The 12,383-nt window shown below is 37.3% G+C and overlaps 2 protein-coding genes across 5 annotated transcripts in view; one reads left to right on the top strand and one right to left on the bottom strand.

Moving 5' to 3' along the window:
* LRRC31 (leucine rich repeat containing 31) overlaps window positions 1-5,633 on the bottom strand; it is a 54,133-nt gene extending 48,500 nt beyond the window's left edge. Inside the window, exons 1-2 of one of the 4 annotated variants that reach the window (XM_087872076.1) lie at window positions 5,439-5,528; window positions 3,358-3,522 (exon numbers count right to left, since the gene is read on the bottom strand). The gene's annotated coding sequence lies outside the window, so the exon portion shown is untranslated. Of the gene's footprint in view, window positions 1-3,357; window positions 3,523-5,438 lie in introns of all 4 variants that reach the window. The other 3 variants (XM_087872075.1, XM_034439008.3, XM_087872077.1) reach the window with 3 other exon arrangements.
* Window positions 5,515-12,383, top strand: part of SEC62 (SEC62 preprotein translocation factor) — a 27,981-nt gene continuing 21,112 nt past the window's right edge. The window contains exon 1 of the mRNA XM_034439006.3: window positions 5,515-5,753. Coding sequence (XP_034294897.2) covers window positions 5,718-5,753 — 36 coding nt within the window. The 5' untranslated portion in view covers window positions 5,515-5,717. The remainder of the gene's footprint in view (window positions 5,754-12,383) is intronic.

The following is a 12,383-nucleotide window of genomic DNA, read 5'->3' as shown; positions in this document are numbered from 1 at the left end:
AGACTCTGCACGTGGAGCCAAGACTTTGGTGAAATTAAGCCACTTTATTTGTAAAATGCTCTGCAAATTGATCACAATGGTGGGAGAACATCATGCAGATACTTCCCCAAAAAAGATTTGATCATTTAAGTAAGGTTACTGGATGACAGCTCAGTGACACACTAAGGGAGAAGGTTGTCATGGTATAGGCCTGAATTTACCAGCGCTCAGATCTTCTTCTTGTCTTCCTCCATCTGCACTTCCAGCATCATTTCCAGTATTTCATTTTCTAGAGCAGCTCTAAAAACCAAGTTACCAACTAGGGACAGCCACCATATAACCACCAAAGATATGCACACTCAAGAATTAACAGAGTTGGTTGCCTGATCAGGTATTTTGAATAACTCAACACCTAAAGGCAAAAATTCTGCACCACCCAGAAACAAATTCTAGTAGCTCAAGAGGTGATCCTTACAACCTGCATGGTGATTGGTACACAGGTACCCCAATTTAGCTTGTTTCTACATCTCAATCTAACATACAGGCACTCATATTTTGCTACTTCAAGACAGCATCTCTGACCACTGATAAAAATGTTAATGATCAAAGACACCTCCTGGCCTCCAAACCTAGCATCAAAATTGCTGAAGGACCTAAACCTTGGCATGGCAGATCTCTGACAAGGGTTCAGAGCTGCCCTTGACCATTCAGATTTTGAAAATACATGTCAGGTATTTATCCTTATTCAAAACTATGTTATGGAGGACGCTGAACTACTGCAGACAGAGCAAATATTAACCATCAACACTTTGCGTCCTAAGACATAATTACTCCAACCATGTGGCCACTGGGTTGGAAGTCAAGATCACCATAAGTTTGGAGCTCTCCTTTCCCCAGCAAGGGCCTATCTAGTGCTACTTGCCATATTGCCCTCAGCCCAACTCCACTGGGATACAATGACTTTTACCATCTCTTGCCAGGAGTGATCCACCCTTCCTCCCCACTGTAATAAATTCTTGCTTAACCAATCCAAATCCATGTAGTCATAGACTTATTTTGCTAAAGACTTATTTTACTCATTGACTGCCTGAAAGCCTAGTGAAAAACATACAACATTTATCCTTCTTAAAATAGCAATAAAACTTAGATTCATATACTGCTTTAGAGTGCCTTACATCCCTCTGTAAACAGTTTACAAAGTCAGCCTCTTGCTCCCAACAATCTGGATTCCCAATTTACTGACCTTGGAAGGATGGATGGCTGAGTCAACCTTGAGCCAGTGAGAATCAAACTGCTGGCAGTTGGTAGAATTAGCCTGCAATACTGCATTCTAACCACTGTGCCACACAGCTCTTTAAACTACAAATCCTGTAATAAGGCAGTAGAGGTGGATGAGCCTGTTATGTAAAACTTTACCAAAATTATCTTCATACAGTGTATACAGTGTATGTAAAACTATTATGAATAAAATCAGAACATTTTCGTTGGAAAGTTAAACAAGCAAGCAAAATGCAACACGTAATACTTTATAAAGATTATCGTATACAGAATGTACTTAAATTACACAACATCTGTGTAATTCACAGGTTAAATATGTAATCAATCAAACTTGACTTGGAAAACAGTGGTTTTCCTGAGACCAAACTTCAGTTTTAGAGAACTGACTAAAATTTATTTATTTATATCCCAACTTTATTATTTTTATAAATAACTCAAGGTGGAGACATGCAATGGCCTAAATGCAATGGCCTAAATCTTCTCCCTTTTAAAATTTTTAAATTCAAATTTTAAACACTAATTTTAATTTGTTTAATTATGGGATATTTTTAAAATTTAGCCAAATTGTTTAATCTGTTTTAACCTATTTTAAATTTTGTATTTCTGTGTTTTATCTTTTGGCTGTTCACCGCCCTGAGTCCTTCGGGAGAAGGGCAGTATAGAAATCTAATAAAATAAAATAAAATAAAATAAAATAAAATAAAATAAATTATTTATTTATTTATTTATTTATTTATTATTGTGATTTATATGCCGCCTTTCTCCCTGGGGACTCAAGGCGGCTTACAAAATGACAAATTCCAATACAAATCACAATGAAATAAAATTAAAATCAGCGACCCTATTAAAAACAGTTTAAAATTATGACAGTGTACCCCCAAACAGATCAGTTGAATTGACGAAATTAGCCTCCTTTCTCCTCCTCTTTTCCACAACCACAGACCTGTCAAGTTGATTGGCTTGAGAGTGACTGGCCCAAAGTCATCCAGTAAGCTTTCATGGTTAAGGCAGGACTAGAACTCAGTCTTCTCCTGGTTTCTAGCCTGATGTCTTAACCACTTGGCCCAACTGGTCCTAAAACATTGCTTTCTTTTAGACTAAAATAATCATAATGTGACTTTTCAAACTATTCAGATTTAAAAATTCTCTGGCATATACCAAAACAATGATTTAAAACATCTTAGTTTGCTCTTCTTTCTAATCGTTTTCAGTTGAGAGTAAACACATTGAAATCAGATCATAAAATAGTATATGCAGATATCTTGTTCACTATTGTCTACTATGCTATAAACCACCATGAACATTTTCTTAAACTGCACAGAAGATCATGCAGCGAACTGCTTCTTGAAATTATCTTTGTCACGGCTCCAATAACATAGGCCTAAAAACATCTTGTGCTTTTTAGATTTCACGTGTCATAAGATTATCGCATTTGTGAAGGCATAGCAAGTCTGGCTACTAAAAAGCCCAATAAGAACAGTACAACCCTTTCCATACCCATCTTCTTCCTCCACCATTTCAATGCCAACTTTATCCTTAGTTTCAGAGTTTGTCATTTGCTCCAAGGCAAATTACTGTTTCTGTTTGGTTAATTTGAACAACTGCAAGGTTATTACCACTCACCCAACATCAGCCAAAGTAAACCATGTATTATTCGAAAACTCGAGGCTATGGCTTCAGAAAGGAATAAGCTGGCCCAGAAAACCACTAATTTAGAAATGTCGAAGCTTATCTATGGAGCAGCTTCCTTTGTTTCCATTTATATAAATACAGAGAGAAAAAGGTTGTAAATTGGCCATTAGGTACATAACTGCTAGGGATGATATAGGTCCGTGATGGCAAACATATGGCACGCATGCCAGAGGTGGCACACAGAGCCCTCTCTGTGGGCACGTGCAGTCGCCAGCTGCTCTTCTGGTTTCTGGCATGCACATGCACGCTGGCCAGCTGGTCTTCGCGGGCGCCGGAAAACGCCCCCCAAAATGCCCCCAAAACAGGCTGTTTTTCTGCCTTTTTCCAGCCCATTTTCAACCCGAAAATGGCATGAAAATGGCCCGAAAAACAGCCCAGAAAACGGCTAAAAAACAGGCATGCACATACCGGCCAGGCATGCACAAGGGTTTCCGGTGCTCTGGCACATACATGCACATGTGTTCCAGTTTGGGCTCTTGGTGCCGAAAAGGTTCGCCATCACTGATATAAGTCATGGGTGTCCAACCTTTGGCTTGTCTGGATCACATCAAGTGAGGAGGAATTGCTGGGCCTCTATATAAAATATATAATATAGTTTATTTATTCATGTCAGAAGCATCACAATTAAAATAAGGCATACTATAATGACATAACATTTAATATATAAAATACAATATTAAAATATGTACAAATTAAACAGATTTTCCCCAGAAATTAGCAACATTAATTGCATTCTGTCTTACTGCCATGACGTCCTCAAAGGTACACTGATCAGGGAACAAAGGGCATGTACATGTCACCACAATCACAAAGAGCAGAAGGAATCAGATAGCTCTTTAGAGTGTCCCTGGATCTTCTTGTACTGTAATTAAATTGTCTATTCAATTATTTCTATACTTCCCAGTTTTCATTAAACCCAGGTGCCAGCTGGGTTCCACCCAGTGTTGGTTCTTTGTAGCTTTACATAGATCCACTCTGATTTCAAATTCTTAGAAGTGTTCCCTCGACCTAAGGAAGCTTTTCCTAGATTTTAGTCTCTGTTGAGCTGATTGTAAGTGATACAGAGGGTGTTCCCTAGATATTAATGATTTGAGTGTCTCTCTGAATGCTGCTGCTTCTCTGCAAACAGCAGGTGGGACAATGCCAGCTCAGTGCTGGATCTTATCTGGAGTGGTACACTTAAAGCATACAGTAGTAATTCTGCTAGCTTCATTCATTCATAGGGGTCTCGCTGAAGAATGTGTGCTGTTAACGCATTTGGGTGTCTCTTGGACAAGAGTTTATAACTGGCTAATCCTTTCAAACCAGAAGCATCCAAAGCATAGTGAGGTGCTCATTTCCACCTATATAGTATAGTTAATGTATAAGAATCACATAAAAATTTAAAAGTTAATGATATTGTGGGGCCATATTGCTAGTTGTCAAGGATTGCATGCGGCTTACCGGATATGTCTGATACAGGTATTTTTTCATTTTTTTTCCTAAAGAACATTTTTCTCAATGTAGATAAACTTTAGATTTACTCTTCCCTGGGATATGATCAAGGATTTCTTAAGTCCTGTAGCATAATGTAAATTATTTATCAAGGTCTGTTGGGTTATCGTTAGTTAAGTAAGTGCTTGAAACCACTTCTCCAAAATGTGGTTTCAGTTAGATTGCAATTCTTTACTTGTCTGTAATTAACCTATTAGTAATATACCTCAAGCATCTGAATGTCTAAAAAAAAAACCCCCACAGGGAATTTAAAAAAAAACATACTATTGATATTTCACTTTAGAATGAAAAGAATTGTTTCCAAATTAAATAGTTGCCTAAACTCAAAAGGTGAAACTAACCTATACTCCCATAAAAGATTAAGGCAGAATATTTTGACTAATGAGGATCAATGAGGGCGAACCATCTTTTTTTATTATTTGTGTTGGCCATAGCTTGCAGTATTTTAAGATGGGGAGGATCACTCCCAGATCGTTCACTGGATACATAGTATACACATCATAATGTGCTATTTAGTCATCTTCTAGGTAACGGCATCGTCCTGAAATAAGCATTTACTTTCCTTGAAAACGAAAAGCTTATTTCTATATTTGCTACCTGAAGACCAAATTATAACAAAGAATTGGGAAGCTCGCTCGTGGGCTAAATTTAGTGGTAAATCCCAACTTTCGTGATTTGTTTCGTCTACAAGCTCTATACACAAAACACGCACGTTTGGAGCCTTCCAGATGCGGGAAGGACATCCCGAGGCTGAGATTTGGAGGGTTATTATTGTACACATGTTGTGTACTCATGACAATAAAGGTTTGAATTCTTGGGACAAACTGGCTCGACTATTTGGGAGTTACATTTTTCAGAATGAGGGTGCTTGGGTTTTTTTTTTGTACGGGCATCTCCTCTTCACGCAGAGAGAGAGAGAGAGAGAGAGAGAGAGAGAGAGAGAGAGAGAGAGACTTCCAATCGAAGCATCTAGAACGGCGTGTAAATCGGCGCACCTGTGGGTAGGAACAGCCCGATACCGTTGGAGCGAGGCGGACTCGAAGGAAGCCCGCCGGCCGGACCCCTCGTGCTCCGGCCCCGCCCCTTCCTAATGGTCGCGCGCGCGGCCTAAATGGCTCGCGCGCGGCCTCTCGCGAGGTTGCCGCCCCTCGCGAGCCCTCTGCCTGGCGCCGGCCTCCGTCTCCTTCCCCCCTCCCTCCCTCCCTCCCTCCGTCTCTCCCCCTCCCGCTTTCCGGCTCAGCCCCACGTCACCAGGAGACCAGACGGGGGACATCATGGCGGAGCGGAGGAGACACAGGAAGCGGATCCAGGTACCGGGCTGGCTTTAATCTCCTCCCCTCTTTTTCGCAACCGGCTGCGGGATTAGCTTCCCTTTTCCCTTCTGTTTCTCTCACCCACCCAGCCCCAATACCCCCTCCCGGTCACCGTTTATCCTCCTTCTCCCCCTCTCCACTCCCCGCCTCCGCCAGTCGGCATCTCTCCTGCGGCTCTTCGCGGTTCTCTCCCACCACCACCATTCCGTCCCCGCAGGGCCGGCCTTGTCCTTCTGGAAGGGAGATCGCGAGCCCCTCTAGGTCCCGCTTCTCTGGACTGAGCGCCTCCGCCGCCCCCGCAACCTCCATCACTCGGCGCGAGGCCGTCGGGCACCCTCACTTGCGACCCCCGGTCTCGACGCCCCTTCCCCGGCCTTCATCCTTGGCGCTCCCCGCAACCGCCATCGTCTCCCGATGCCCTCCCCGCGGAGCCTCCCGTCAGCATCCCGTGGCACAACCTCCACACACCCCGTTTTTCCTCAGTCTGGTCCTCACCATCCAAGCCTCTTTTCTCCCCCCGGTTGTCATCCCGGTAAACACCCGTTTCCATCTCTCCCACCTGTAACATCTGTTCGCACCTTCCCCTCCTGCTTTTTTTACCTCACCCTCCAGCCTCGGCATCTCCCTTTTTTGCACCTTTTGAGAAGAAATCCTCCCCTCCTACTTCATTGCTATATATATATATTTGTGTGTGTGTGTATATATGTGTGTATGTAGGTAGGTAGGTATGTTTGTAGGTATACACACACAGACACACACTTTCCCCCCAAACCACCTGGTAATTCCCCAGTGGTTGGTCTTCACCATATAGTGATGCAGAGCTGCCTGTCCTAATTATTACTAAGATTTTTGAAAACAAACGTTTGTTCAGCACAATCCATCTTGTCTACATTCTGTGTGTGTGCCCTCAAATAGCTGTTTATCACCTTAATCCTCCTCATCCTAGCATGTATGGTTAAATGTACAGGTGTTCATGTATGTACAGGTAGCCCCCGACTTATGACCACAATTGAGCCTGAAATTTATGTTGCTAACAGAGGCGTTTGCGGAGAAGGTTTTGCCCCATTTTATGATTTTGCTTGCCACGATTGTTAAGTGAATCGTTGTTAGTAACCTGGTTGTTAAGTAAATCTGGTTTCCTCATGGACTTTGCTTGTCAGAAGCTCACAAAAGGGGATCATGCAACCCCGGGACCCTTCAACCCCTTTGCCAGTTGAATTTTGATCACGTGACCATGGGAATGCTGCAATGGTTGTAAGTGTGAAAAATGGTCATAAGTCAGTTTTTCCAGTGCTGTTGTAACTTTGGACGGTCACTAAATGAACTGTTGTAAGTCAAGGACGACCTGTATAATCTTTCCTGCAGCTCAGGAGCTCATCAAGGGACGTGTATCGTTCTTTCTTCTCGCTCCCAATTTATGCTGTCAACAGGTAGTCCTCAACTTATAACAGATCATTTAGTGACCGTTTGGAGTTACAATGACCCTGAAAAATGACCATTTTTCACACAACCATTGCAGCATCTCCATGATCATGTGATCAAAATTCAGATGCTTGGCAACTGACTCATGTTTATGATGGTTGCAATGTCCCAGGGTTATGTGATTACCTTTTGCGATGTTTTGACAAGCAAAGTAATGGGGAAGCCAGATTCACTTAACAATCATGTTACTAACTTAATAACTGCAGTGATTCACTTAACAACTTTGGTAAGAAATGTCATAAAATGGGGCAAAATACATTTAACTGTCTCGCTTAACAACAGAAAATTTGGGTTTAATTGTAGTCGTAAATTGAAGACTACCTGTGCATATAAGGCTGAATGGTAGAAAAGTGACCCAAAGTTGCCCATGGAGCTTTAATCTGAATGGACAGCCAACTTCTTTTGTTCAATATGAATTCAATTTCTGAATTTTCCTTACATTTATATACATCCTCATATGTAGTTGTATAGAGAACAATTCTTTGATGTAGTGACAGTGCATAAACAAGTGATTTTTCCTATGACACTTGCATTATTTTTAGTTTATTGTCATGAGAGGGACAAAGCAGGTGTTTTTCTTATTTAAAATCCAGTGCTGTTAAAACTATTGTTATATGATGAAAGTGTTATATGTGCTTTTTAAGTAATGTATGTAATACCTTTAGCATCTTTAAAGGACTCTTCCTTATTTCTAAAATAAACTTAAGTTTAAGAAGAAATTTTAAAGCAGAATGCCCTGTGCTGAAGTGGTAAAATTAGAATAGAAAAACAGCTGGAAGGGACTTTGGAGGTCTTCTCGTCTAACATTCTTTGTAGGCAGGAAACCCTATACCATTTCAGACAAATAGTTATCCAATCTCTTCTTAAAAATTTCCAGTGTTGAAGCATCCACAAATTAAAAACTTGAGCTCTTTTCCCATATTTGATTCTAATAAAAGATGTGCCAGATATTGAAAATACTATCTAATTTGCTCAATCGTGTTTATGTATAAGCAACATACATTAATTAACCTTTGGCAGCAACTAGAAAATTATATCAGAATGGTTATACTTTCATATGGTGTAGGTATGCAGTATGTATAGATAGTTGTAATAAATAATAAATACTTGAGAAATATAATTGGATATGATTTCAACAAAATAATCTCAACAAAATTTCAAAACTACCTGTAGATTGTGATTCTAAATCTGCTGTAGATTGTGATTTTAAATTTGCTTAGTCTCTGCTCTTCATACATTTGTATTTTGTTGATTTAAGCATTGTCGCAAAGAAAGACTAATAAGAAACTACTAGGAAAATAATAAAACCATGAACATGCATCTATCTTTTACATTCTTTTCTTGAAGACTGAACATGTTTATATTATTAAAAGATGGATTAAGAATTCTGTGGTCTTTATTTCCTTATATCTGAAATTAGAGAATATCATCTCATAGGATCCTATAAAGTGTATTTTTCTGTTAAAAAGCTGGTTGTGTGGAAAATGACTTTGTTAGCTTTTCAGAAAAGCCATTTTCCCAGGCCTGGTGTCCAAAGGTTAATTCAGTCTAGTGCGTTGGTTGCTGTTTTCCTCAGTTGTTTATCTTTGCTTTTGGTTATGATTTGGTTTGTATGGTTTTTAAATTTTGTTAGCCTCCATGAGTTGCATTTGTGAGATGAGAAAAATTAAGTAAGTAAGTAAGTAAATAAGTAAATCCTTAGTTCCTAAATTACAAACATTATTTCAGATATTCTAGAGACTAGGACCTGTAGAATCTCCCTGAGATTGAAGACAACATAAGCAAAAATGCATTTCTAAGAAAATGCATTATCTTCTAAATATTAATATATATATATAAAGAACAGTAATTAATATGTTCAAAACTTCATAGTCCTTCAGTCATTTATAATCTTCAAGCAATAGTAAAAATTCCTAATTTGTAAAAAAAAAAGAACATAGCATAATATTTTATCTATGTATAGAGATGCAAAATACCTAAACATTTTGGAATAAAGGAAAGGGGTTTTTTTTATACTGAAAACAGAAACAGATATGTTGAACAGATACAGTTAGAGCTGATTTTCAGGAAAAAAATGAAAAAAGTGAAGAGTGTCTAATAAGTTGTATTTTTTGACCTAGACTTCGTTTCTTTCCAGAAAACTGAAGAATTGTCTCTTATTAAGTAAAATTTCTCTGTCCTTTCCATATTCATTTTTAAATTTTAATTTAATTTCCAAATACAGACCAGTTTCTTTCACATCTTAATGTTAAAATGTTTTACAATGCATTTTTTCATCAGTTGTTTCTTGAACTTATTTTCTGCCTTCACCCAATCCCCATCACATTTCAGTCCCTACAGAGTGGAATCTTGTTTTGTCATCATTATGACACACTTCATGTATAGTGGACCAAATTTCTTCTGCAATTCATTTCATTTGTATAAAAATGTCATTACTGAATGCAAATATGTTGTGCAATTGAGGTAAATCGATGAGAATGACATAAATCCTGAGGACTCCCTGCTCTCTTAGTCAATGGATATTCCTGAATGCCTTTCTCTAATTAGTCCATTAAAATGAGCTTTAAATGAGTATACAGAACATACTTTCTTATCATGCCACTCCATTAAAATAGGATTACTCTTACTTTGGGATTAATGTCACCCCAGTCAAGTGATATTTTAAACGTCCATGGAAAAAATGTCAGCATAATGCTATAGAATGTATGCATGAGGTTAAGCATATTCTATATCTCCAGTTTCTTTCTGAATTTACAGAGATCTTAAAAATTTTTACAATTATATATTTTAAAACACTACATTCTATTTTGTGTAATATCCTATTTGAGTTAATCAATTATATAAGAAAAAGCTGATCATCTCACAATTGAAAGTTTTGATGTTTAAAATACCCCCTGGTACTTTAGGTAGATGCTGCCTTAAAAAAAAAAAGACTAGGTCACTTTATGTATTTATCCATGCAAGAAAGCAACAGTACAATCTGTTCTCAGATATATTTTTGCTTCTAATTCCTTATGCAATGAAATAAAGTTCCTGAAGGAGCAAGGTTTCAATGATTTTCTATTTGACTGAGAAATCCTTTAAATCATACATCCTGTTCTTTTCGAGAATTAAAAAAAAGCCATGAAGTCCAGATAAAATCAGATAAATGCAATATATGTACTTGGCTTATTTTTAACAGCCTTCTGTTTAAGTGTCTTAAATTGTTAAGAGTATACAATTCAGAGAGAAGGTCATTTTATTTTTATTTTTGTACAAGATTATCTTGAAGCTTGGATTTGACAATTTATGGATACAGTATTTGTTTCTTTATCAAATCTAGAACCCACCCATCTCCCTCCCAGGGACTCTAGGCAGTGTACAAAAAATAAAAGCATGCAAACTGAATATAAAAATTTAAAACCGAGGCAAAGATAGTTAAAATTAAACATTAAAACTTAATTAAAAGGTTAAGTTGGTGTTTTTACTGTAGGATTTCAGTTTATCCTTTTTATTTGTGCTAATCTAGAAGTAATCTATGACAGAATGAACTACTCAAACAACAAATTTAAAAAAACAAGTGAGGAAATGTGGAAAAAACAACTTGCGTAAGAAATAAATAATAGTATTTGATTTATCAAGTCTAATATATTTAATGAGGAAGAAAATTAGCCCAGCACTTGCTAAGTATAACTTGCAGGAAGTATGACTATGCCATATATGAGAAGGCCTATGCAATAATTATTTCAAAGAAGCAATAAATACTTTACACCTGAAATCAAAGTATTGACAATAAAGACAATAACATTGGAATGCACAAACAACAAAAATCTCAGAGTCTGCAGAACTTCAAATTTTATATAAAAATAGATATGATTTGTCAAATATTGTTATAATGTCAAAGTGGAAAATAATATATTGTTACTTTAATTTGAATACTCAAAATACTTTCACAGATTTATATAGAGAAACATTTGAAAACCAGATCCAGTTTGTTACACATTTTCCGTAAATTGTTCCTCCTTATCAGAAGCAGTCCTGCTCTGTTTACCCACACCAAATTCTAAGAAGCACAGTGAGGCCTTCTTCTAAGCAAACATAATCATTGCACCTCTGTTTAGTTTTGCCTAGCTGAATGTGAGTTCCATCCAATATTCACCATTAGATTTTTAAATAAGTTCATTTACAAAACAAATTAGCTTGTGCCAAAAAGTTTCATTACATCTTGTAGAATATAGGATAATATTCTGGACATAATAAGTATTCTGTACTCTTCTCTACAAATACCAGTTCACATAAGGAACATGTAAGACAGGAAATGAGGAGTCCATTTAGGATTTGAAAGCCTTTCCAGGAATTTTTTTTTACAAGTAATCTATCTGAATATTAAAAACAAGAATTTCAAAGATTATTCCTATGAATCTTTATATTTAAACCTATAACAATTGTCTTTGCATCCATTGTACCTTACGCTTTTTTATGTTTTATGTGTATATTATAAAGTATATTGGTGCATGTTTCAGGGAAGAGTTTAGAAAAGACCTACATTTCAGAAACAATGATTTTCTGATAGAGTTGATATATAGTTCATATCAAGCCCCATTGATGCAGACTTTCTACATGAGAGAAGGCATCTGTGTTAAGCAGGAGCTTTAAAATCATTGCAAAGCCAGTGCAGAGCTAAATATTTGCAGCTCTTTGTATTAATGCCTTTTGCATATATGGAGTTGCTGGGGCTAGTACACAAGAGAATTGGGAACTATACACACACTGGGATGCTAGAAAATTTTCTCTATTGCTCCATTTTTGGATTGTGCATACCATAGTTATACTGATTGTGAATTTGAGACATAGTTTTTTCTTTTAATATGCAAAAATATGTGGAGTTCAAAAACCCATTGCACTTTTTTATTATTGAGTAATGGTATGTTTATATAGTGTGCTAGTAATTCAAAATTATTTAATAATTATAGCCTTTATCAGCCATTTCGAATTCTGAATTATTTTCAGGTAACCTGTCAAAGAATTCTGCTTTGACTTTGCCCACTTTTGACTGTCTTGACTTAATCTCCTTATTAGTATACGTATGGTATCATAATAAATCATTGTTATTATATATTTTAAATTATATATTACTCAATAAATCTATGAAAGATAATCTTTCAG

Source organism: Pantherophis guttatus, chromosome 6 (assembly GCF_059756535.1).
Source record: "Pantherophis guttatus breed Tessera chromosome 6, ASM5975653v1, whole genome shotgun sequence".
NCBI lineage: Eukaryota > Metazoa > Chordata > Lepidosauria > Squamata > Colubridae > Pantherophis > Pantherophis guttatus.
This window is presented reverse-complemented; position numbering and strand designations above follow the sequence as displayed.